General features: G+C 38.9%; 3 protein-coding genes across 3 annotated transcripts; 1 reads left to right on the top strand and 2 right to left on the bottom strand.

Annotated features, from left to right (window-relative positions):
* The first annotated feature begins 892 nt into the window (after window positions 1–892).
* On the top strand, window positions 893–11580 carry LOC140927612 (WW domain-containing oxidoreductase-like). The gene is made up of 9 exons (XM_073377290.1): window positions 893–1018; window positions 1362–1426; window positions 4777–4834; window positions 5182–5345; window positions 5770–5876; window positions 6526–6617; window positions 7215–7400; window positions 7921–8182; window positions 9912–11580. Exons 1-9 carry the CDS (start codon window positions 900–902, stop codon window positions 10137–10139), a joined length of 1281 nt encoding a protein of 426 aa, XP_073233391.1. The 5' UTR covers window positions 893–899; the 3' UTR covers window positions 10140–11580.
* Window positions 11581–12641: 1061 nt separating this feature from the next.
* LOC140927613 (uncharacterized) lies at window positions 12642–17320 on the bottom strand. Its single transcript, XM_073377291.1, has 5 exons — window positions 17223–17320; window positions 15034–15210; window positions 14563–14672; window positions 13912–14052; window positions 12642–13036 (listed from the first exon to the last, which is right to left on the bottom strand). Exons 2-5 carry the CDS (start codon window positions 15194–15196, stop codon window positions 12764–12766), a joined length of 687 nt encoding a protein of 228 aa, XP_073233392.1. The 5' UTR covers window positions 15197–15210; window positions 17223–17320; the 3' UTR covers window positions 12642–12763.
* A 4721-nt stretch (window positions 17321–22041) lies between these two features.
* On the bottom strand, window positions 22042–24910 carry LOC140925545 (E3 ubiquitin-protein ligase TRIM45-like). Its single transcript, XM_073375484.1, has 2 exons — window positions 24326–24910; window positions 22042–23688 (listed from the first exon to the last, which is right to left on the bottom strand). Exons 1-2 carry the CDS (start codon window positions 24509–24511, stop codon window positions 22042–22044), a joined length of 1833 nt encoding a protein of 610 aa, XP_073231585.1. The 5' UTR covers window positions 24512–24910.
* Between the last annotated feature and the right edge of the window lie 611 nt (window positions 24911–25521).

The following is a 25521-nucleotide window of genomic DNA, read 5'->3' as shown; positions in this document are numbered from 1 at the left end:
TCAGATACAGGAATATGTTATGGATCAGTTAAACCGAGGGTACCCTGAGCCCAACCCATTTCCTAATACACACAGCTTTCACGGTGCGTCTTATCTTTCCACATTTAGAAATAATATTGTTTTCCACTCAAAAAAGAAATTAATTAAAGTGAATTTGTGAAAAGCCATGTTAATGAACTCGGTGACTGGAGTAGAGAGCTTTCTTGCAGACTAAATCCGACTAGAGGAGGCCAAGAATCCATATTATTGTGTGTTATGTTTTGACAGCAGCCCAGGTTTTTAAGAACATTTTCATCGCAGTGGGAATTCTGTGGACCAATCTATTTTTTGCGATGGGGTTGGAGGAGGGTAGCTTCACCTTCTGTGGGGTTTGTCAGTTCCCCTAAATGGTCCTAAATGAATTAAGAAAGACCTTATCCTGCGTAGCATGGCGGTTTTTTCGGGAGCATTATAGTTTTGTCGGGAGCACGACTGAGCGCCTAGCCGCAAAAACGCGCGCGAACGAGCGGCAATCTCCTTGCGGTTTCCCTGTCCTAGCCTCAAGTCCTAGCCTCCCCGCAGACGTCCTTTGGGGTTCGTCCCTCCCTCCCTCGTTCGTTCCTCCTCTGCGGGGAGGCTACCCCTGCCCTCGTCGCCCCGGGCTTCGCCCGCCTTTATTTACTTTTCCCGCTCAACCAAAACCGCCAGACTACGCAGGCTAGAAAAACCTCTGCTGCCTGAAAAAGGTTCAAAGGCATCACATTACAGCCCTGGGCCAGGTGACTCTTTCTCTCCCGCGGCTTTTCTGTGTTCAGACGCACCCTCCCCACTGTCGATTTTTCACTGAGGGGAGGGGGAGTAGGGGGCGTAATTACACAGGCTAACCCGTCCCGGTCCCTCCGCGCTTGACGAATTCCAACATGGCAGATGAACTGTCTTTCGATGAACCTTCTGTAAATGATCAGTTAATCTCGGAAGAGAATTTGCCTCCCGGATGGGAAATAAGAACAGTGGACGATGGAAGGATCTATTACGTAAAGTAAGACTTTGTTTTGTTTATTATTACGGAGAGCAAGCCTTTTGCCAGTGTTGCACGTCGATCATTGCATTGAACTGCTTATTAAAAAAAGTAAACTTTCTTCGACTGCGATCTACATGTGGCTTGCATGTGCGTAATATCCTCAGACGAATAATTTCATAGAGGCAGCAACAGATTTGGATTAAATCAAACCAAACATAACCAAGCTTTTAGCTTTATTTTACACCAGAATCGATGTACATCTGTACTTAAGACTTTCAGGTGTACAGCGAGGTTTAAGATTACTTTTAAGCTTATTAAAGCTTAAGCTCATATATTCACTAGTATTTTCTTCAATTATCAGTCATTTGACAAAAACTACTCAGTGGGAGCATCCCCAATCAGGAAAAAGATACAAAGTCACCGGAGGTAAATAACTTCAGTTCAGTAACAGTACTATTCATAGTGTGGAAATAATGTTCACAATATTAAGTTTATGTATTTATTCATATTTCACAGTCCTGTAAATTTAAAGAGTTACATGACCATCACCCTGCGTAGCTCAAAATTTTACCATGATAGACCAGGAGAAACATAAACTTGTTAAATTTACATTTCGAACCCCATGACTACTAGATTTAATAATTATGTAAACAATGATTTACATAATCAATGTGGCATTTCTGTCATTGAGGCGCGGATGTCTCTCTTGTGAAACGTCCTTGTAGTAGCAAGGAGGGGGACATGGGGGTTTACGGTATTGCGGTATTGGGCTTTTTTTCATGCGGTATTTCGGTAATTTTAATTTTCACGTGCGGTATTGCGGTATCATCTAGCTCTGCGGTATGCGGTTTTTCATCATTTTGGCTGACGGTATTCGGTGAAATAAGATTGTTCCCGGTATTACGGTACCGTTTATTTGTGCTTTCCTTTCAATACAATGCGCAAAACAAAAACACAGTAGGACATAAAGGTCAACAAAAGTTAATATTTAGAAGTCTTGAGACATAACGGTAAGTGATTACACCATTTGTGGGTCATTTTGTGACAGTTAATGGTCGATAATACACAATATGATTGTTGTTGCATCCAATGACAATGAGTCTTCTCGAGTTACCTTACCAGGCTTTTCGATCTGTGAACCTGTGCTGGTAATTCGAGGACCTACACGTTTTCTCACAATGGCCGAGGTTGCTGTAGCCTCCCCGCAGACGTCCTTTGGGGTTCGTTTGTCACGCATTTATTTCTCCCCTGACAAACGAACCCCAAAGGACGTCTGCGGGGAGGCTAAGGTTGCTGAGGTTGAAGACGGCGTGGTCATCATTGACTGTGTGGCAATCGTTTATGAAGAGGGCGAAGGAGGCGAACATTATCGCAACAAGAATAAGTTTAGATGTCGGGTTTCGAGAATTGAAAAACGCCTTGTAAAGTAAAACGAGAAAATTTGGTAAGTTTGCCTCTTACCGGCGCGGCGTCTGAGACAGTCGAGATAGTTAACCCCGTGAGAGACTGACGTGCTAGACTAGACCCACTTATCAAAACTCGCACTAGACGTGCGTAGAAAGAGTTTTGGTTGGTTCGTTTTTCGCGCTTTCAAGAGTTATTTTCATGGCAGTTAATTAGCTGTTGGGTCGACCTCCCAAAAGGTTGAACGAATGTAGTTTACTTTTCAGTGAAACTTTGCGAACTACCAAAATATTACAAAAACATGGAAATCTGGTGCATAAATGCCTGGGATAATTAAACGCGCTACATGGCAGCAACCATAAGTATGGGGAAACGATTATAAATGTGATTAAAATATGCGGTATCGGTATTTAGACGATTTTCGACGCGGTATTTCGGTATTTGCCATTTTTTGTTACGGTATTGCGGTATTGGGTACCCCCCAATGTCCCCCTCAGCAAGGAGCGAGCAGAGGTGGCAGTTTTCACAGGCTAGACTCATAGCAAGTATACAGTATCCGGAATTAAGTTTTTGAAGAAACATCATGGAAAATATCTAAGAAAGTAAGGGCATGCTTCCCTATCAGCCATAATTTACGACTGTTTTGGTAAGCACTGAGCTACTGTGTTACAAAATCAACAGCCATTTTCTATGGTCTATACTCTTATCAACAGCAGAATGGCTGACATTTGACTGCGAACAGTCTCTTATTTTGTTTTTTGAATCACAGTAAACTGAGAGCACACATAAGGGGCGAGGGGCGAAGCCGTGAAGAATGAGGGCCGCCCAGCGGAAGCCTGAGCAAAGAAAAAATAAGAGACTGTAATGGGATCTTTGATCTGGCAATTTGCTCTTTTTCACACCTCCTTAATTGCTGTTATTGCCAGCTCCTTCCTTTTTGATAATTGACACCATTTTGCATGCTTTTTCCTGTAAACAAACAGCTTGCTTTCAATTGTCTGTTCACTCCTGTTAAGTCTGGGACATTAGTTCTCCAGTTATCTGTAAGGCATTGCAATGATGGTAGGGTAATAAATTACTAAATTGGGGGTTCCTCAAAGAAAGCAAGGAAAAAAGTGAATAGGCAAAAGAGCCTCGCAATGCCAATGTTATAGACTGGCAAACATGTTGAAATTGACCTTTCATCGTCAGGTATGTGCTATGAAAGTTGGAGCTGCAGTGAAAATTGGACCCCTTTGGGAGTGAGATGTTTTTGTCGTTGACAGATTGACTAGCAGCCAACCAATCGGGAATTTCCGTTTCACTGAAACAGGAATTCAAAGGATAATAAGACCTCTGCGGTCATCCTTATTCCTCTCTCCACCCAAATCTCTCCTCCTTTGTCACTATTAATTTGCATAATCTTACTTCTTTGCTCACCGCGCGTGGCTCTGAGAAAAGAAGGACGACCACTTGCAGTCTAGTCCTACATCACAATGTTTAAAACTCATATGCAACCACAAGCTGCAGGCAAGTGGTTTCACTGACAGTTTTTTTGGAAAATCATGCGTGAGAGAAAGAGAAAACAAAGTGTGCAATCATCACATCATTTCTATGGTCTCCTTCCTATATACTCTCATCGACCATAGCTCTCCAATAATCAGTGTGTGAAATCTCTGTTATTGTAAAAAACAGTGCTACTATTCCCTGGATGGGGGTTACCAGCGGTAGTATGTTGCCAGTACTCATTTCACACCTGAGCACAATAGACCTCTCATGGGTCCTGTAGTGGGTAATTCCAGAAAAAAATCCACACCCCAACAACAGAAGGCATGCTGGAAAATCTCATGGGAGGGGGGGTTAACGGCTCTGGAAATCCAGACGGAAGGGGGGCTCTGAACCTAAAAATACATGCCTAAAAGTATTCTTCTGCATTGAGTGTAAATTAAATTATGGTGTCTAACAATTTTATGGAAATCCAGATGGGTGAGGGGGTCTTTGAACCTGGAAATCCTGACGGGAGGGGGGCTCAAGCAGTTTTGGAAATCCAGGTGGAGAGAGGGGGGGGGGGGGGGTCAAAAAACCGTGCCTTCCGTCGTGGGGGTGTGGATTACTTCTGGAATAACCCAATTCCTGTCCATGTTCATCCCGATTGGTCAGGTCTGTTCTCAATGAAGGTTATTAAGTTGGTATTATAAGTATGTAGCTGTAACTAAAAGCGTAGTTTTAATGATAGCCACCTAAGCTGTATTGATCATAAGAAGGCACACAAACTAAATTAATTTTCACAAGATTATTACTTCAGTTGCAATAGACTACAAGACATGTACTGGTTTCATTATGCCTGGTAAAAGCTTTTTCACATTTGCACTGATTTTCTGTTTTCTCTCTAGACCTTCCACATGGCTGGCAGAAGCATTATGACAGTAAAGGCAATGTTTTCTTCTTTGAGTAAGTCAATCATCAACATAGCTTATAATTACTAATGTTAGCAATAAAACACTTAAGTTTGAGAAATATTTTGTTCTAATTATCTAACTGAGGGAGCCCATTCCTTATACCCTAGTGGCTTCCTCCGCCATGAGAGTTTAAATAATTAGATTTTTTTTGCTTTGTATAACTTATGGCAAACAAAACAATAAACAATAATAAACAAAAGTATTTCACATCTTAAAAATATTATTACCTACTAGTTTCATTCAACATCTTTTCTCAGTAGATTAAAGGTATCACCTTTTTTTATCTGAGAGTATAATAGTTTAAAGACCCACGGATTGCATCATATACTTTGTTTGCAGTGTTGTAAACAGACGTACAAGTCATACTGATCCAAGGCTTGGAAAAAATCCTAGTAATTACCTCACAAAAAGGCTGGATGGCTACTCTAATGCCATGCATGTTTTAAATGGAGAGAACCTAACTGGAAAGGTTGCTGTGGTGACAGGATCCAATAGTGGTATTGGTAAGCATTTGAAGGGTACTTTTAATTTGCACTGTTAAGTTGTTAGTTATGTGTGGTACATGAACATGCAGGGCTGCCATTCTCCAGAGATCTAAAATCTGGAGACTGTCTCTTTTGCAGTATCGCTTAACATCAACCACCTCACCAACCACCAGGGTCTCAAATAACTGGTAAGAACATGCTGGTTATGATTCAAGATCTTGTCTCAGTTAAGATGATTGCAAAAACTGGCAGACCTAAGTAAATAATTTTATAACTAAATGGTTAACAATTAACAATTAATCATAACTTTGTTAAAAATTGCCATACCTGTATACATTAACCTCCTCCCCTAAAAATCTACTTATTTGGAGATGGATGGATATGCATGTACACAGGCTAGAAATTGACAAAATGAAAGCATCCAGCTTCTTACCTTTGTCAGGTTTTGAAACAGCCAAAGCACTTGCACTGCATGGAGCTCATGTGATTTTAGCCTGCAGAGACATGAACAAAGCAAGCAAGGCAGCTGTAGTGATAAGAACAGCACAGGTCTGTTGATTTGTTTACTGGTAATCATAAATTATTATCAGGGCAAATACCAGTTAATTAAAAACGTTTTGATTTTGTGGAGATGTTCTTCCCAACTAGAGAATATTTTTATACCGCTTGTCTTCCAATTTAACAGTCATTTAAATAACAATTGACTGAATGTCAGCCTAAATTCTACTTCCTCTCTAGATTTTAAGGTGCTGAATTATCTCCAAAAACCATCAACCAAACAATCATTCATTTTTCACCCAACAATAATATTATTGTTCATACCTGTGTAACTTGTTACAAAGTATTAGCAAAAACAAAAAAGGGTACACGCTGCCTGACAACTAAAGGCACCAAGAAAGATAGGGTGACCAGACTTAGAATAAATGACACATAATAGATAGGATCTGACACATTACACCCACAAAATTCCATGAAATTGATATTGGACATGTCTGCCATGCTATGAGCCCCCCCCCCCCCCCCCCCAATCATGCAGCTAACAATACTACTGTTAGGCCATGCCTAGTAAATGGACAGCATAGCTCACCTACAGAGTTCCCCTGTTGCTGAATCCTGGTGTTTTTTTTTCTCTGTCACATACTCAAGACAAGACAAAAACAACATTTTTTCTCACAAAAACATTATTGTTTCCTCCAAGACTCCTGAAGCTTATGTTGAGGCGATGTTGCTGGACTTAGCTTCCTTTGCAAGCATCAGAAACTTTGCAGAACAATTTAGACAAAGAAAACTGTAAGTCTTAATTTAATGTTTTTGCAACATTGGATTTATTCATAACACAGCTTCTGATTTTGTATGTGGTGGTTTGATCTCACATAATTGATGTCAAATCAATTTAATTGTTTTAATTGCATTAATCCACAGGGACACACCTCATTAAAAAGTACATTATCTAGACAAAAACAGGCATGCATAAATACTAATAGGGTTATTAATGATTTTGCTTTGAAATAATTCTTTTGCAGAACCTCCCAAATTATTAAAATTGTTAGTGTTGTTTTGAATCTAAAAAGAGTATAAGGCAAAATATAGCCCCCCCCCCCCCCAAAAAAAAATGCATAATTTGCCTATATCAAATGTTTTCATTACGCTGACTGAGACTTCCAGAAAATTCCACAAAGTAGACCAATATTTTTTGTAGTTATAATCAGGTGACCTCCCAACAGGTTGCATGGGAACTGGAGGTGTTGAAGTTTAGCTAAATTTTTTACTTTAATTACTTCAATGGCAGCTATAACAATATATGATATCTCTATTTGAATAGAAATCCAAAGGCCCTTCAGATACATGTTTCTAAAATGTCTTTGTTTCATTTCCCATTTTAAACAGCCCGATTCACATCTTAATTTGCAATGCTGCAGTATTTAGTTCATCATGGAAAAAGACAGAAGATGGAGTTGAAAGCACCTTTGGAATCAATCACCTTGGTCATTTTTACTTGGTTCAGTTATTGGGGGATATTCTTTGTTCCTCTTCTCCTGCCAGAGTAGTTGTTCTCACTTCTGAATCCCACAGGTTGGTATATATCACTTCTGTAGTTTAGTGAAATTTAGTATTGTTCTCCTTTCTGTTTCTAAGTTGGTGTAGTTACATGTGCTTGTAGGTTTGCTTTGGTGATCTGGGCCCTTCCTCGTCAGTTTACAGATCCTTTATTAAATGCTTCCTAAGCACCTTGGAGGTGTGGTTTGGTGGTTACCCCTCTCTGGTTGCTATGGATACATTGTGCTCATCTCTTGAGCTTGCCACCTCTATCCTCCAGGGCACCAATGCTCAACCTCATTATTTTATTGTTCAAGTCAGTATTCTGAAAGTGACCTGATCCACACTGACATCTGAATACTAGACTTTTGATTATTATATGCATGGTGATGTAAAGCAAAGGCAGCCCAAACAAAATGATCAGTGTTACAAAATTCATGGTGAATGAAGAATGATTTTGGCCATGACAAGAGGCATTAGAAAAACAAAAATGAAAGAGAAATATTTCAATAGAGGCAGCAAAAGTACGGCTGATTATTTATGTTTGTTTTACCAGGTTTCCTGACTTGAGCTACTCCAAAAGGTTAAATCTATCAGATGTTCCACTCTCCAAAGACAAATACTGGTCTATTGTTGCTTACAACCAGTCCAAACTTTGCAACTTGTTGTTTTCCATGGAGCTCAATCGCCGTCTGAAATCAAAAGGAGTCACATGCAATGCAGTGCATCCTGGCAATCTTATCTACACATCACTGCCAAAGAACTCTTGGTTTTATTGGTTGTTGTTCCTAATGGCAAGGCCCTTTGCCAAGACAGCTGTAAGTGAACCCTCTCATCCTTTATAGTAACTGAAAAATGCTAACTTGTCAATAATTTCTTGTGGTAAAATTCTTAGAAATAAATATTACCGTGCAAAAGCTCTGTCAAAGAGGTTACATTTGAATGGTAACATTGGCAGATCATGGGAGAGGCCCAGGCCCCCCCCTTATTTTTAGACCAAACTGAGGCCTATAAAGGGCCGAAAAAATTTTTGGGAGACCACCCTCCCCCCCATTATCATCTCAAGGTCTGGATCTGGCACTGGGTAATGCAAAAGGATTTAATTCACCTATCAGAAAGGTATTAAAAATGACAAATAATTTTTCCATGACTTGGCCAGTCTACTGAAGATGTGGAAGGTTCAAGACTATATGACATTAGTGCATTCTGATTGGTTGAGCTACTACTAGGCTATATGTTATAGCCCACTAGTAGCGAAAAGTGCCGGCTTTGAAAACCAAAGCAATGGCAGTTGAATTGCGTTTTGCTAGCTAAAGTTGTTTTGTCTCAATATTTTTGGCCAACTAGTTGGATTTTACTCATGGCCTCTGAGTCAAAAGCCCATTTGGCCTTCGGCCTCATGGGCTATTGACTCAGAGCTTATTAGGACCACCCAAATTCATCCCAGCCGACACAAAAAATACAGCCAATCAAAAAGCAAGAAGTGATTTACAAATTCATTGGTTAGTGTATGATTCCTTCCTGCAATCATATAAAATTACATACTTTTTGACTTCATGGGCGAAACAGTTAGGTCAGGGTCTGGGCGGGAGGGGATCTATTCTGAGAATCCAGGATTTGACCAAAATATGGTGCAGGTACAGGATATGACTGCTGCCCGGGAAGCGGGATTCACCAGTTTAACCCTTTAAGCCCTAATATCCACATACAAATTCTCCAAACTGATCTCTATACATTTCTTTCATGAATGAATTGAGATAATTTGATAAAGATCAAAACATTTTCCCTTATGCGATCATTTTGTCAATTCTCATAACCTTATCTCTTTTGACATTGTATGGATATTGTTGGGAGAAAATTGATGTTGGTCATTATTGGGACTTAAAAGGGTTAAGGAATATGTGGATTGGGAAAGAAAATGATTGGAATTATATTAGATGAAACAAGTTCAGAAAGAGCAGGTATGCATGCCCTAGGATTCCACAGTAATGATTGTTTCTGGTACCGTGTTGTTACCCTGGTCGTAAAATAACAGAACCGAAAAACAGTTTCAGCCTTGATCAATTTACAGAAATTCACTATTTTTCCACACGGATTCTAAACTAGTAGAGCAATTCTTAACTTGGGTTATGTATGAAACTAAAACTTAAGATTAGCATCTATCATCGTTATCATCTTGAATGGTTTCCAAAGTGCATTGAACGTTACTGGTTTATGGGATCCAGGGCCAAGAAAAAAGTGTATGACTTCCGAAAAATTAAAAACATTTTAGAGTTGGGTTCCCATGAATTTTTACCATGCTAAAAAAAATTGTTACAGATTTTTTCCCATGATCTCTGGGCACGGAAGTGAAAGACTCAGTTTTCCATGGGAATTGAAATCCTAGGGCTTGGGAATGCAGGTTCAGGATCCCCCTTCCAGACCCTACAGCTGTATTAATAAGTCATCTGAGTATTAAGCTTCAGTATTTTAACGTCCTGAAGTTTGCTGTCCAAAGACCAACATCTCCACTGAGTGCTAAGCAATGTGTTTTGACCTAATTTTCAGGCCCAAGGAGCAGCCACTGTTGTATATTGTGCTACATCAAGGGAGCTTAATAGAGTGGGAGGACATTATTTCAACAACTGTTCTGTGTGTTTGCCATCAGAGGAAGCAAAAAACCCAGACACGGCTGCAAAGTTGTGGCAACTGAGTGAACAACTTGTCAGACAGATAACATCAAATGAAGAGCCAGTTGTGAACTTAGAGCTAATCCAGCAGCCGTATGTAACATGATGAAACTGCTGCGACCTGTAGCCTTAAAGGTGACTCCCAGAGTGAAAGAGTAATGTGTCATGCCTGTACAAGAGATCAGGGTGGAGCCCAACTTCACAAAAGATTATGCTTTATGAAAATAATTTTTTTGATGTGTGTCAGAAAGAATCCATTATATATGGCTCACAACATTTCAGCCCCTTCCAAACTCACACAAACACAAGACAACTGCACTTGGCCCTTCCTGTGTCTTGCTGTCCTGTGTATGATTTAAGAGATCCCCATTATTTTAGAGTATTGTTGACCTTCAAATAGGGCGGATAGAGTGAACATTAAAGTACAAGTCATATGATAATTTATATTTTAATAGCAATTGTTGCTCTTACAAAAACTTATGGTAACAAGAGACTTCACTTAATGATCATGAGAAAATGCTCAGGTAGATATCGTGTTTATTTTATCCTCTTGTCACCTCCAAGGTGAGTAAAAAAAACAAAATAACTGTACATATTTTACAATCAGAAAAAAATTATTTTGTATAAAAAAAATGAGAACTGGCCTGGAGAAAATGTTTTATTTATTGATGTACAATATTATTGTTATTTTTAAATAATAATTTATTAGCTAAATAATGAATATAAGAAAGATACAGAGGTTTTACATTAAAAGGTTTTCTTTCTTTTTTTTCCCTTAATATAAGTAAAAATCATGACATTCTCACCAACAGAATTTTTAAAACATAGTCACTGGCAAAGTCACTATTGGTTGAGGTCACACTAAAGACTTTACTTATGGTAAAAAGGGCTTTACTATGGTAAGTCTCGTAACGTCTTCTTTACCGTAGTAAACCTGCCAGGTCCACTTAAAAAGGCATTTGAAACTTTCCAGGCGTTTTTTCTCGCGTGATCGGTAACGTGAGAGTGAAAAGTAAAACAAATGATGACATGCTATGAGAGCTGACTAAATTGAAATTACTGAACTGTAACTTTCTGAGCGTGACTCTCACAAGTGTACAAAGATGGTTCAATGTGAGAGAGTATTGTTTTCTGTTGTAAGCATTTTGCTTTTAATTCTGCTGCTCAGACGAGCAAGAAGAATGCGCTCCCTTATTACATACCTTGGTTTCGAATACGAAGTTAGTGAAGATGTTTTAGTGACAGGTTCATTGATGACCCATCGAAGACGTACTCTTAGAGAAAGAGCGGCATTGTGAAGGCAAGCATGGGTTTACCATCGACCCCAAGAATGGTTTGAAGAAATGTACAGAAACAGAAACCTTGAAGCACTGTGGAAAAAGCAATCACCGATGTTCTAAAGCTATTCTGTTATGTGACCGTTTTTGAAACTACTTTCCTCAAAAATCATGACAAAATGTCAACAAAACAAACAAAGTTTAGATAGACTAGAGATATACCCACCTATTTTTTTTGGTAACCAGATGGTTATCGGTAATGGGTCATCTTTGTTCTTTCCGCAGGAGTCATGGAAATTAACCAGGGTAGAGTTTACCATAGTAAAGTGAAAAATGCCGGTCACAATTACGGCGCCGTTTACTATGGTAAACTTGAGTTTACTATAGTAAACTTTCTCTAGTGTGACCTCAACCATTGTCTTTGTAGTTGTACTAAATGAAATAAAACTTTACCGTAACATTCTGTGACTCTTTGTTAAGATGGATTCCCACTGTCTCGTATTATTTTGGTGTAAATTTTTTCATGCATAAAATAAATTAGAGGCAATGAATGAAAGGTCACAGGAGATCTTCCATACATTTCTTCTACAGTAGAACCTCTCCTTTTTGACACCTCTGTTCAAAGGACAGCTCCATTCATCAGGGGACACAAAATTTGGCCCAGGCCTGCAACAATGTTTTATTTGTTACCTCTATTAAAGACACCTCTATTCAGGAGAAAGGGACACTTTTTCTGAGTCCAGAAACCTGGGTAGGTAACCTCCATTCAGAGGACACCATTAATAGCAGCCAAAAAGTGACTATAACCACAAAAATTGTCAATAAGTTTAAGTGTTCACTATAGTGGCAGTGGTGACAGCTTTCAAAACATGAATTAACTCACTTAAACTGATGTACACACAACATTCCAGAGATAGGTTAGTCATGAGTTTTCATACAGTCGACTCCTGGTAACTCAAACCCTCTATAACTTGAACCTCCTGCTAACTCGAAGCAATTTTCATTTCCCTTTAGATTGTTTCCTATAGTTTTATATACCCTCAATAACTCGAACTCCTGATAACTGGAACTTTTTTTCTATTTCCCTTGAAGGTTCGAATTATCGGGAGTCTACTGTACAATATCTAGCTGCTTGAAATAATGACTGAATCAAATTCCAAAATAGCCTGCGGGAACAGATGCCTTTCTCCAAATATGTCTCCTGGGTGTTAATTGTATGCAAAGTTTCAAATAGATAAACATTGTCCAAAGGAACATTTTGCTTTCCCGAAAAATGTTTGCTTTGTGCTTCAAGTAACTTTTATGAACTGCTGATTGGCCACCAAACAACTTTGTCTAAGTGGCTCCAGTTACAGTAATCGTACTGTAATAAAGATTTCATTGATTTCAAGTTTATTTCACAAATTTGCTTTGATCTATTTCCCTTAACATTTAACTGTCAAAAACCATGTCTTTATTTTTCATCAGCAACTTTACATTTTTCTTTAAAGTCCTCTTCTACTGACAGTGATTTCTTCTTTTCCCACAATTCCTGAATCAGTGGATCCAGTTTATTTGCAAGAACCATCTCATCTATTTCATTGTGACTGAAATTCTTGTATCTCTCATCTTCTTCATGTTTAACTAGTCTCCATATTGTATTGGCTTTCTCCCGTTCTTCTTTTGTGAGGTACACTTTTCCAACACCGAGGGTGGCTTGCTCCACTGAATAAACACTGATGTAACGCTAGAAAAGAGCAATCAATTTATTATGAAAGAAAAACAAGTTACAATCATGCTAAAATTATGGCATGCAGTAAAGGGTCTTTTTATTTAGGCCTACATTAAGGGGCTGTACATAGGGGGAGGAAGATCCTAAAAGATGGAGCAACTTCTTGTTGGGTTTACATGCAGAAATTTTGGACTGTGTGGTGCCCAAGTAGAGAAGGATTGAGAAGGAATTAAAAATGATGGACAAAAACAAAAATGCAATTTGTGCCCTTCCTTGTACTGTCCTTAACAACTAGCAGAGTTATCACAATCATCAGCTTGTGGTAACACCAAATGAAATGGTCAGCCTTCATTGCCATGATTAGCCACTGTTTATCCCTGGTACTAGGATCTTCCAAGCAAAGGCAGTTTTTATGGTCGGGCACGGATCCACACCGTTTTCCACCGTTTTACAAAAATTGGTCACATTTTTCATAATAAATATATTTTTAATAATAATATAAAAGCACTTTCCAAGTTGAAATCTGGCCAATATTCTGTCTGAATGACTCGGAAACCCAGGAAAGGGGACTTTAAGGAGTAAAAAATTAATCCAAACAATTTCCTGGGGAAGCCCACCCCTGCACCCTGCTAGGCTTGTTTTTGTTTGAGCTCGTTTAGGAAATCCATCAGTTTTTATCCTAGATCCGTGCCTGATGTTCCTAGGATCTTCAGCTTAAGGAAGATCCTAGTACTAAGGAAAAGTACAACCTTTTGCATGTACACTGAATACAAAAAAGTAACAATAGCTGAAGGATGATCAGCCTTCTAAGATCTTCTTGGTGCCAGGATGTTTCTCCCTCCATGTAAACGGCCCCTAAACAAAGTATAAAAATATGCAAAATAACCAACCGTTTCTTTAAACCCAGAACTTGAGGTTCCCAGGCCAAAACTTTGTGCAGTTTCATGGACAAGTTTTCTTTGTTCTTTTGTGAGACTTGCAGGAAACTGAAGTACTGCATCTTGGTCTTTCCAGCCAATCTCACGAAACCACTGCAAAAAAGCAAGTCAAACACTTTAAGGACCCTTCCTCTGGCATTGTTTTGCAGAAATACAGTTCTTGATTGACACATGAACTTTATTACAGGGGACACAAAAATGAAAGCCCTGGGGGGAGGGGGTGGGAAGGTTTCCTCATGCCTTCCCTGCCACCTGGTTTGGTTTTCATTGAAACTATCAGATAAGCCAATCAATCCAATTAAAATAATTAATTAATATTACTTCACAATAATGCTGTTTGAAAACAGCCAAGTATGCTACCCTAAATCTGAGCAAGAAATCCAATAATAAAACTCAGGATTCATTCCTGGAAAGATGCACAGGTCAAGTAGCTCTTTTAAGTTAAACTTTTTTGTGACATTCCTGATGATTGGCTTTACAAGATTGTGTGGAGGGTATTTTGAATTGTTAAACGGAAAGTTTTAGATATTTTTACAAATGTATATGATGTATGTCCAGAACTTGTTTTCTGAAAATGGTCAACTTTTGTAGTAATCAACTTACCTGCATAAGTTGTCGAAGCTCTTTATATCCAAATGGGAATTCAAACTGTTGAGTTTTTGGGTGATCACTGTTTTCTGTATCAGATACCATTGTAAAGGTCGCAATATTATCTGAAAAATGAGAGTGTCGTTATTTCTTAGACAAGTCATCCAAGTGTACGTCCTAATGGGTCTTTGTAACTTAAACTAAGTGATTAAATAATGTCACTGACAACTCTTGTAAACTTGTATCCTGTTTTAGGGAGAGTAGTAAAATAAGCGAAAAGCTGGCATTCACACTGTTAAGAGTTTTACAGTTTTTGTACTCCTGGCATGAAGAGAAATGATAATGGCAACTTTTAGGACAGTCAATTTAATTTTGTTAGAAACTATACAACATTATTTTTATAATTTCCCCAGTCTTACACTAACACAGAAACACAAATTATGTGCCTTAAAGGGGCTTTTCACTTGTAATCTTTACAGTCCTTACCATATGAGTTGTCTGATCTCAGTTTGACAGTAAAAATAACTGTCTTTTCATCTTTGGCTACTAATTCAGCTAGCGACCTCTGGCGGTCTTCTGCCTGATTTACTGAATTACAGCCCTGTATTTCTTTAGATCTGGCTCCAGGTGGAACATATCGAGCTGCCATAACCTTCTATGATCCTGTATTAAAAAGTTGGGTATGACTGTCATGTTTGAACATTTCCTCTAATAATAGCAAAGATTACTAGTGATTGCTTCTTAATAATTAGCAATATAATATTATTGGATGAGGCTGTGTATGATCTATTACGAATTATTAATAATAATTCTTATCAAGGAAGATGATATAACATAATACAGTCGAACCTCGATTTAAACCCGGACTCTTTGGGACCAGACGAAATACAGTAGTCCGGATAATCGAGGGTCTGGATAATCAAAAATATAAATATTAATGAAAAGCAAAACCCAGCAAAACTGATTAAATTAAGAAAACGACATTTAATCGTGAAACAACACTTTTACAAATCATTTGGAATACAATGTCGTCTGCATCTTCACTCTACTAACATTATATTCAGCTGACAAATTGGTTCCCTTTTCTCCTTTCTCTAATTGCACAATTATAGACTGTTTATCTTTTATCGAAAGAACGGATTGCTTGCGCTTCAAAGACTTGTTGATCGTGAATAAATGTTTGTGATGCTAGCTTGTTTGATTTGCACTGACTGGTCCCCAGTCGTCTCTAAGTTCTCTTTACTCATTAATTATTTACTAGGTAAGTGCTTGGGAATTATGCTCTTTGTTAAAGAGCCCGTTCTAGTCTTCCACACCAAATACTAATAATGAGAGAGGACTGGGGACGAGTCAGTGTTTTGCATACAACGCCAAGCGAGCCATAGAGTGTGAAATTTCACTTAGCAACAATGCAACTCTGAGCCAATCAGAACTCATTTGAATGTTCTTCATTAGTTACGACACGCGCGAGTGCTGCTTGTGCTCTTTGAAAGCAAAAAATCCTCGCATTTGACTGCACTTTTCAATGCTGTAGTTTTAAAAAGGATACGGCTACGGATCTTGATTGTGACTAATAAATATTCATGACCAAATCGGGACCAGAGAAAAAGTCCAGATAATCGAGAAATCCGGATAATCGAGGTTCAGATAATCGAGGTTCGACTGTACCCTCAAAGATCTGCATATATCTTTAGGTCACATTAAAATCAAATTGTTGTGTGTGAATAAAACACTTTTTGTTTCATTCATTCAAAATAATTCCTAGTTTAACAAGAAGCTGAAATTTTCTGTCTTCATTTGCCTGTTACTCTGCAAATTCAGGATTATATAAAGGGATGTTCTAGCAGATATTGTACAAATAGCAGGTGTCGTTCGCCGAGAAGTATTCTTGCTGTTCTTTTTGGGCAGTAATTCAGAGATTTCCTCTTCAAAAATGTGTAAATTTTCTGCCATATTCTACAAGTCTACCAGAGTCTAGTAGCAGGGGTTGTGATCCCACATTCCCACTCCTGTTGTATGAAAACCCTGCATTGCTGCTGAAAGGTATATTTAAGTCATGAAAATCTTCCGAATTCCTGACAGAAAGGCAAAAGAATCCAGCATCCTGTGACCAAATTTGATGAATAATGCTTCATGAGTACCAGTCAACTGAAATATACTGTTTCCCGTCAAGATATTTTCCATTTTCCCAAATCCCGCCCCAAAATATGTGTGGTCAAACCCTTCCCAGGGCTGTCAACTCCCCCTCCCCCCCCCCACCCCCTCCCTACCCAACATCTCCAAACATTGAAAATTGATGGAGATAGATGACGTCATAACGCAATGTACATGACGTCATTTGCGCAAAAAATACTCGTTGACTCCAATCGTCACGGATTTGCGATAGTAAAAATGTGCGAAAAAGATGTTGTTGGCATTGTAAAATATACGGAAATGTCTCATGTTAACAGTAAAATAACTCAAACAACGCAAACTATATGTTAGCTTCAGATAAAATCTTCAGGCAGTGATGCATCGCCACGTGCATAGAGCCCATTTTTAGCTGATACATTACGGGAATACATGTACCACCAAACTAGTAATAACTGGACTTCAGCGTGCATAGAAGCCTATGAATCGCATCTATTACCTTTGATGATACATTTTTTGCTAAAATAAACCACTGTTTTACTTACCCAAGGTCCTTTAGTAGGACAAAAAGGCCGTCCAACGACGCAGACCGCCCTTTCTAACAGGATCAAAACAGTTTCGTGACAAAAACTAACAGGCGACCATCAAAACCGAGTGGGGAGAATGGAACCTACTGTCTGTCTTTTCGGCACGGACCTCGGTACGGTTGTCTAACCGGCCGGGGGGGGGGGGGGGAGGGCAATGGCGGTGCTGTGGAAGGGGGATAGGCGGTTGTTAAATAGGTGCTATCATCCTATCAAACTCCTGATCAAAGACAAAGTCGTTGGCGACAGAGATTGAAGAAATCGCCCACACAAAATAGAAAAAAAGACAAAGAATTTCGAAAATGAGCCTTTCGAGGCCCCCTTGGCCTTTCCGAACATATGCCCCTCAAAAAGGCTCTAGAAAACTAAAAGCTCAGAGGATTTTAATATTAAATTTTGTTTTGCCTTTGTTTTTTCCTGTCTTTTTGTCTGTCTTACGTTCTTGACTTGCTTGGCAGGCATGCGGAAGGGGAGGAAGCCGGAGGTCTAGATGGGCAAATGTAAATATCCATCCTCGGAGACCCAGGGGCAGATAAAGGGGGCGAGGGAAAGTCTAAACGGGCGGAAAAATATATATGGAACGAAGAAAAGTAAAGAACGACGAGAAGAGCCAGTTTTCTGGCACCATATCAGAAGCCAGAACGGCGGCGACCGTTTGGAACATGTCTGGTAAGACATTGTCCCCAGGGGCTCTTCTCGCCGTTCTTTACTTTTCTTCGCGCCACATTTTTCCGCCCGTTTAGACTTTCCCTCGTCCCCACTATCTGCCCCTGGGTCTCCGAGGATGGTAAATATCATGCTACTTTAATCAAACCTGTAGCAAAAGGTATCCTGAAAGGCCTGCATTCAGTGAAAGACGACAAGAACGGAAAAGAACCCTCACCTCAAGATGTCTTTCTTACTTTTCCATGAAATGAGGACACATGAATCAAGCGGATATCGTTGTTATTTTTTTTTTTTTTTGGTAAAGTTCTTGGATATCATCCCATTCTTAAAATTCGACAACTCTTGGGGAATTGGGACAATAACGTCATAAAATTAAAGATTTCGTAATAAAGTAACCACATCCAAACAAGGTCATAAGCCATAGCCAAATAAATACTCAGTTGAGATGATGTTGATTTAACGGCAGGTTTCAACATGTTTCAATGGAATGTCACGCTTCTCGCCCGTCCACTGAGTCTGATTGAAAGCAAGTTAGTTGTAAAACTGAGAAGCGTCTTAATTGTTCACTTGTCCAAAACAGAATTGACAGCAGTTTTAAATTAGCAGCAAGAGTTGGTGAAGACTCTTCGAAACTCACCGACATCGAAACTCCTGGACGACATCGACAAGTTTCTCGGGCGGAAAGCCCGGTGCTTGATAAGAAATCTGTTCAGCACCCGGAAATGAAATCTTCTTTTCATGATTGAGATTCAACAAAATGGAATACTTACAGACTTTACACCCATCCAGCCTTCAGGAAGCTTTTTCTTTAATTGATTCTAAGTATGAGATTCCAGAGGACGAAAACGAAACTGTTTTGAGGACTCTGAGAAAGGACACGGAGATGCAAACATTCAAAACAAACATTTCGGAACAGCACGAACGAAGCGACTTTATTACAATTCTGTGCGTGGGGACTATTGCTGGAAAAGACTGTGTGTTTATCAAAGACAGTTTTATCCGCACACCTCCAAAAGGCTCTTCTCTACCGCCTGTATGTGTGGATATCCATTTGAAAAAAATTAAATCATCACAAAACGAGGGGAATGCGTTACCTGTCTTGGATGAAGATGATCCCGATCCCGAGGGATTCGCGGGATTCACTTTCAGATCTTGTCACGGAGCCCTTGTTTTTTGGATTCCGGAACATCCTTCTTCATTGAAAGAAGCATTAAAATGGAAAGAGACAGTTGTCCAGTTTGCACATTTGCAAATCCCACGCGTTCTCGTGGCTTTTAATCCAACCAGTTTAGAATGGGTGGGAGAAGGAAAAATCATTGAAAGCCAGGTAGCTCTGGAACATTTTTGTCGTGATCATGGCTTTGATGCGTGGTTTGAGATGAAATCTCGCGGTTGGGATGGTGAAGTTTTCGAGCAAGCACTCTCCTTTCTGATCAATCAAATCAAAAGTAATATAACTGAGTAAATTTCACCAGAAGTGTTGAATAGTTTGACAACACTTTAGGATTCACGAAAACGAAAAATGACTACTTTTCACTTCGATGTTCTTTTGTGCGAAAATCAGCACAGGAATGAAAGCACCGAAGTCAACGAAAGAAAAATAAATTCATTTTACTTCTTCTATGGAGGAATGGGGAATTTTTTAATAGGTAATTTGAATCGAGTATCGCTCGTTTCTTTAATGTTTTATTAACTTTTTCTTTTGGGAAAAAAATGTGAAATTAAGTATATACCGTAAAATTCCGAAAATAAGCCCCTCCATGTATAAGCCCCCCAAACTCGTAACGCAAAAAACCCTCCGTTAAATCGCCCCTCCAAATATAAGCCCCCTCCCCCGGGGGGGGGGGGCTTGTACTTGGAAATTGCCCTCAAATACAAAGTAAGGCAAAGCAAAAACGTTAAATTTCCTTCCAACTATAAGGCTATCCTAATCGATTTTGAAACGCAAATTTCCCTCCGTAGATAAGCCCCTCCAAAAAACAAGTCCCTCAAAAAGGGTCTTTGAAAAATATAAGCCCTGGGGCTTATTTTCTGAATTTTACGATATTTGATTCTTAGGCAGCCTTCACACTTGGTGCCCGGACACGGTCCCCGAGCACGGTACTCGCTGAGCTCTAATGTGAACACACCCTTTTTTCAAGTACCCACGCTAGAATTCGGGCACGGTGCCGGTACCCGAGTACAAGGTCCCAGCCGGTATGCACACAATTTTTGTAAGTTCCATGCAGTCAACTGATTTGTTGTTCTGCTAAGGTAATGTTTCACTTACTCATGTTTCAAAATGGCGTCTGACAGGGCGAAATGAAGTAAATGGTACTCAAAGTGTGAACACAGTACCATTTTGAGCCGGTGCCCCCCACCCCTTTGGCTCTGGTTCCCGAGCACCTAGTGTGGACAGCCCCTTAATATAGAATCATGTTTAACATGAATCTTTGGTGTTTCAAGAGTGGTGTGAACTGGTTATTAGAGTAGGATAGCAGTCACACTTAAATCTTTCGCAGGGTTAACTTTGTCATACTCACTATGTGGTATAATTAAAATCACAGTTTACTTTGGTTCGGTATTAAGATTTATTATACGTTCATAAATATAAAATACCCACCCAAATTAAAGTTGGCCATGAAAAGACAGACAAGTAAAGCTAAGATTTGAGTTTAAATACCATCTTACTAGCCAAAGTTCTCGCGCACTTTAGTTCGTCAGGTATCCGGCACAGCATTTTTAATCGATATTAGAAACTTCAAAGCTAATATACTAAAAACAAAACGGTAATGTTTTATATAATATATTATACTGTCCTAGTTACAGTCCATAAATATGTACGCCCTTAAAACATTCAATGTATCGAAAACTGCCAGTGTCACGGGCTAATAGCCGTACATTCCCAGTTTGATCACAAAAATAGATTTTCTGGTCGCGTTTTTGCGTTGCTTTCCAAGAAATAAAAAACCATTAAGTATTTGCATGAAAATTCTTCACCCAAAACTCTTTGTAACATTGGTATGGCCTCATTAAAGTACATCATTTAGACAGGGATATATGTTAAGTAGTAAATTCCTTTAGTTTTTGCCTTTGCTGCAACGAAATCTTATTTCAATAAAGAAATTATTTCTTTTCCAGCTTTAGAAAATGTTGAGTCAAGTGTTTGACTGTACAGTAATCAGGGAGTAAACAGTACAGCTGCTGGTTCAGACCTGCTTGCACCGTTGATTCACGAAAAATGGTCAGTTTTTTATAAGGCTGCGTTGCACACGCCCAGAATTTCTCCTTTTCAGTATACATTTGAGTCTGTGTAACCATTCAGTTTAATTATCCTAGGCAGCACACTTTGATACAAAAATTCCCGAAAGTCGATTAAAATTATTTCTGAAATCTTCCGAGAAACATTAGACACCTCTAAAATTCTTATATTCTCAAAATAGTCCAAGAGTTGATCCCACAACATAAGTATATCTCTTGTAATTTCAAAGTGTAGTGAAAAAAAAAATACAAAAATTACAAATCAACCTAGATTGAACGTTGTATATATATTTAACCTAGGTGAAATACTGATTACACATTTCACCTAGGTTGAATACTGGTTTAACCTGGGAACAGATTTTACCTACAACATGTACTCCCAGCTGAACAACGAAAACATCACAAAAAAACAAAGTTTCTCCTGTCTTTCTTTAGGTAAAACAGTAAAAACCGGTTACCTGAAAGCTGGTATTTCTCCCACTCCCAGAGTCGGCTACTACTTATCGTTGATGTCTAAACTTTACTTAAAAAATTCTAGGACTTTAATAAAAGTTTATTGTACCTTTAGTAGTACTTAAAAAGGCATCCTTTGTTTTTCCAACTTATTTTCAATGCTAAAATATAGTTTTAATCTTTATTTTATTTTATTTATTTATTTTATTTCTATTTATTACTTTCATTTTAATTACTTATTTTTTTTGAATTTTGATTTTTGGAAACTTTAAGAGTAAAAGAAATCCTCTGACTGGTAAAACGCTATAGTCTCAAATGAATCTAGGACCTTCTGCATATACAGTTCGTAAATGTCAGTAAGAAGAAGATTCGTCCCCACATTAAAGTATAGATTATGTGTTGTTTAACACAAACATTTAGTCTACTCGATAGCAAAAGTAAAACCACCTTCAGATGGTTTGTAAGGTGGAATTACGACTGTCCATATGGAGTCCAGGGAATACTGAGCCGTGCAATTATTAAAAGCTTCCAACTGTTCATTTCTGTGATTGTAGATAACGAGTTTATTTGCAGTTTGATTCAGATAAACTGAGAGGATATCGTCATTTTGCAAAGAAGTTATCGAAGCTTGATTACCCGATGAGTTCCTACCTCGACATGTCGTATACGCATTGTTTTGGCGGCACCAGGTGTACCTGTAACTATAACCGCGTGTGTCATTATAGATGACTCCAATTTCAACTTTAGAATTTCCAGGGGTGCTTCCTAAGTACTTTAATTTCCAACATTGTTTTGTTTTGTTATTGCCTCTTTCTCTGTGAAGGATATTTGCAAGCTCATCTTGGCTCTTACATTTCGGCAACACTTCCCAGGTGAAAGGACTACCATGCACGCTGTCCCCTTCAACTGTCACTGACAGGGTACAAAGTCCAGGAGTCTCTGGTTGATATGAGAAGAAATATGACCCATTACCTTTGTCACGTACAGGAAGGTCTTGACTCTCTTGCTGATCTTCCCTCTTAACTGAAGCACGAACCATGAAACCAGTCTCTGCTTCCTTGACTGAAGTACCACCTACAATGGCAAACTTGAAATCCACAGGCTGCCCAGCAAATGTCTGGTACAGGACACCTTCCTCACAACCCACCATACTTAGAACGCACTTTGAAGTGTCTGGTGCATGAACTAGCGTCATCATTTCTCCGATGTCCGTTATTTTTTTGTTCATCTTGAGCTTAAGATAGTCACTGTTGCAGGGTTTGCAATGGAATTGTGATGCATTGAGCTGAGAAAGACGTTGAATGAGTTGTTGCTTGATTGACAAAATTTCTAAGTCATTTCCATCTTTTAGAGCTTTTTCAGCAAAATCAATACTATTCCGTAGCTGTGCGAGTGATAATGCGAGCATTTCCTCTTGGTTGCAAAGTGCCTTAAGCTTGGCTTGGCCTTGTGTTTTCACTTCAAGCTTTAAGTTTGCCCGCATTTCCTCTAATGCCTTTACCTGCTCATCAAAAAACACTTCTACGTCTTTGCTCACCCCGGCAATCTTTGCTTGAACGCGAGTTTCCATGGCTTTCACTGTTTCCAATCCCTCTTCAACAGCAACATCCTTTGCTTTGGTTTCTTGAAGAACAGCTTCAACAGCTTTTCTTTCTCTTTCAGCAACATCTGCTACAAAGTTGTACTTGTGATCTCGATGATCAACAATGGTGCAGTCACGGCAGATGGTTTTCTGGCAGGTATCGCAATAGAGTTTCAAAACCTCATCAGTATGCTTTGTACAAAAGGCTGGCTTGGCAAGGGCCTTTGATCCAAGCTTTTTTACTTCAGCTAGTGACAAAATCTGATGGCCAAGAAATGCATTGATTCTTTTATGCGCTGTTACACAATACTCACACATGAAAACTTTGCAATTTGTACAACGTGAAACAGCTGAGTCACCACTGTTGCAGTGCTCACAGACCAAGGGCGTTCCAGTTGATGTGACGCGTTTTTGAATGCTCAATAAGGTCATGAAATTGTTCACCCAGAAATTTGATTGCAGACTTCCGACGTTTCCATCGTCGATCTAACAACAAAAAACAGGAAATGTCTTGACTTCTAATCGTCATATATTTTAAGCCAACATACAAACACTCGTGATGATTAATAGCAATTAAGGTAGTCTCCAGACGTTCTCTCTTGCAGCTCACAGTAGAGTCCAGGATTGACCGAGCCAAAAACGTCTAGGGACTAGACTGGGGCTCTATGTCGCGTGGTCGAGTTTTTGGAAGGGACTAAGGAGTTTTGGAGGTTTCTGAAGGAAGGGGGGCTATTCATTGTACTGGGAATTTGAGGGAGTGGTTACAAGCGGGAATGTTTTTAATCAGTCTATCTATGCTGCCATATAGTAAGCGAAGTCAAGACGGTATATGACTAATAACAGTCTGCAGTTTTAGATTTGACAGCCTGAATATCAGTAAAATCAGTCTACTTGTAACAGAGCTTGTCAAACAAGTCAACAAAAAAAGAACACCTGATAAAAAAAAAAACAAATTTAAGCTAAACAGACCCTATCTTTCAAAAGACAGTCCTTACATTTTTTGTGAAGCAACTAACGTGCGGCTTAATAGTAACCATGTATGGAAACAATCATGCAATTTTCCACTAGAAATGAAAAGTTGTTTTTACAGATTGAAGTTCATTGAAGTTCACTTGAAACTTACTTTCACATCCTGCCTGCACTCAGGGCAAGTTATCACCTGGTCAGATCCTTGTTTTTTCACCAGCTTTTCCAGGCATTTTTTACAGTAAGTGTGAAGACATGGCAGAACCTTTGGTTCCTTAAACTGTTCCATGCAAACAGCACAAGTCAACCTCTTCCTTAACTCTACGGGCACAGAAGTGGTCATCGTCTCAGTCTTTAATGTGAAGCAAAATGAGAGGGATTAATAAGAAAAGGAATTCAGTGAACGTACGTGTTTAGGAAAACTGTTTAGCTGTGGCCAACTGGGTCGTGGTGCCAGTTAAGATCAAGATTAAGATTGGTTATCATTTACATAGACAAACCGGTCGGTCCACGGTTTGGGAAAATGGTAATCAAAATTCAGGACTGGTGAATTTCATCCCGCAATCGCGTTTACCATTTACACAAATCAGAGAGAGCAAGTATCCAAAATTAAATACTTAGGTATCTATATTGACAGCCACCTATCCTGGCATGACCATATCGACTATGTTTGTGATAAAGTTAGTAAGAGTATTCATATTATGACAAAGATAAAAAGTTATCTAGGAAATCAATGTTTAACTAGTATGTACTATTCTCTTGTTTAGCCATATCTCATATATGGTTGCTTATTGTGGGGAAATAATTATGATAATCCATCATCACAGCTCCTACGTCTACAAAATAAATCAGTTAGAATACTGAATGACGTTCCTTTACGAGATCATATCACTCCTCATTATGTTCATCTAGGTTTATTAAAATTTCGTGACATTGTTAAAATTTACAATTGTTTGTTTTTATATGATTATGTCTCTGATAATAAGCCGTGTAATTTTCCATTATTTCTTCTATCTGAGCAACATAATTATTTTACACGAAGTGCATCTGCTCAGTAATTACACATACCCCACTCAAAAATTAATATTCGAAAATTTTGCCCTACCGTTATTAGAAAATACTATTGGAACGATCTCCCCCTTTCTATTCGCAATAAATCATCGAAAATCCTGTTCAAAAAGGCACTTAAAAAACATTATCTAGCTCAATATTGACTTGCGTGCGTGTTTGTGTTTTAATGAATAACAAAGCTATAATAGAATGTGGTCATGCAATCTTGTTAGAGTGGTTTTCGTTTGAGTGTCGTAAAACCAAAACCAAAGTAATTGCTCTGGCCAATCACATAGGACACAG

This window comes from Porites lutea, chromosome 2 (genome assembly GCF_958299795.1).
Source record: "Porites lutea chromosome 2, jaPorLute2.1, whole genome shotgun sequence".
In the NCBI taxonomy this organism is placed as follows: Eukaryota; Metazoa; Cnidaria; class Anthozoa; order Scleractinia; family Poritidae; genus Porites; species Porites lutea.
The sequence above is the reverse complement of the archived record's forward strand: the minus strand, read 5'-3'. Positions and strand labels throughout refer to the sequence as shown.

What these genes read in the sequence shown, in the direction of transcription:
- LOC140927612 (XM_073377290.1), top strand. Translation starts at nt 900, where the DNA reads ATGGCAGATGAACTGTCTTTCGATGAACCTTCTGTAAATGATCAGTTA. An exon ending in AAGATACAAAGTCACCGGAG is followed by an intron (nt 1,427 to 4,776) that starts GTAAATAACTTC and finishes TTTTCTCTCTAG; the next exon opens with ACCTTCCACATGGCTGGCAG. An exon ending in CAATTTAGACAAAGAAAACT is followed by an intron (nt 6,618 to 7,214) that starts GTAAGTCTTAAT and finishes CATTTTAAACAG; the next exon opens with CCCGATTCACATCTTAATTT.
- LOC140927613 (XM_073377291.1), bottom strand. Translation starts at nt 15,196, where the DNA reads ATGGCAGCTCGATATGTTCCACCTGGAGCCAGATCTAAAGAAATACAG. An exon ending in GAGATCAGACAACTCATATG is followed by an intron (nt 14,673 to 15,033) that starts GTAAGGACTGTA and finishes CTCATTTTTCAG; the next exon opens with ATAATATTGCGACCTTTACA. An exon ending in AGCTTCGACAACTTATGCAG is followed by an intron (nt 14,053 to 14,562) that starts GTAAGTTGATTA and finishes GCTTTTTTGCAG; the next exon opens with TGGTTTCGTGAGATTGGCTG.
- LOC140925545 (XM_073375484.1), bottom strand. Translation starts at nt 24,511, where the DNA reads ATGACCACTTCTGTGCCCGTAGAGTTAAGGAAGAGGTTGACTTGTGCT. An exon ending in AGTGCAGGCAGGATGTGAAA is followed by an intron (nt 23,689 to 24,325) that starts GTAAGTTTCAAG and finishes TTTTGTTGTTAG; the next exon opens with ATCGACGATGGAAACGTCGG.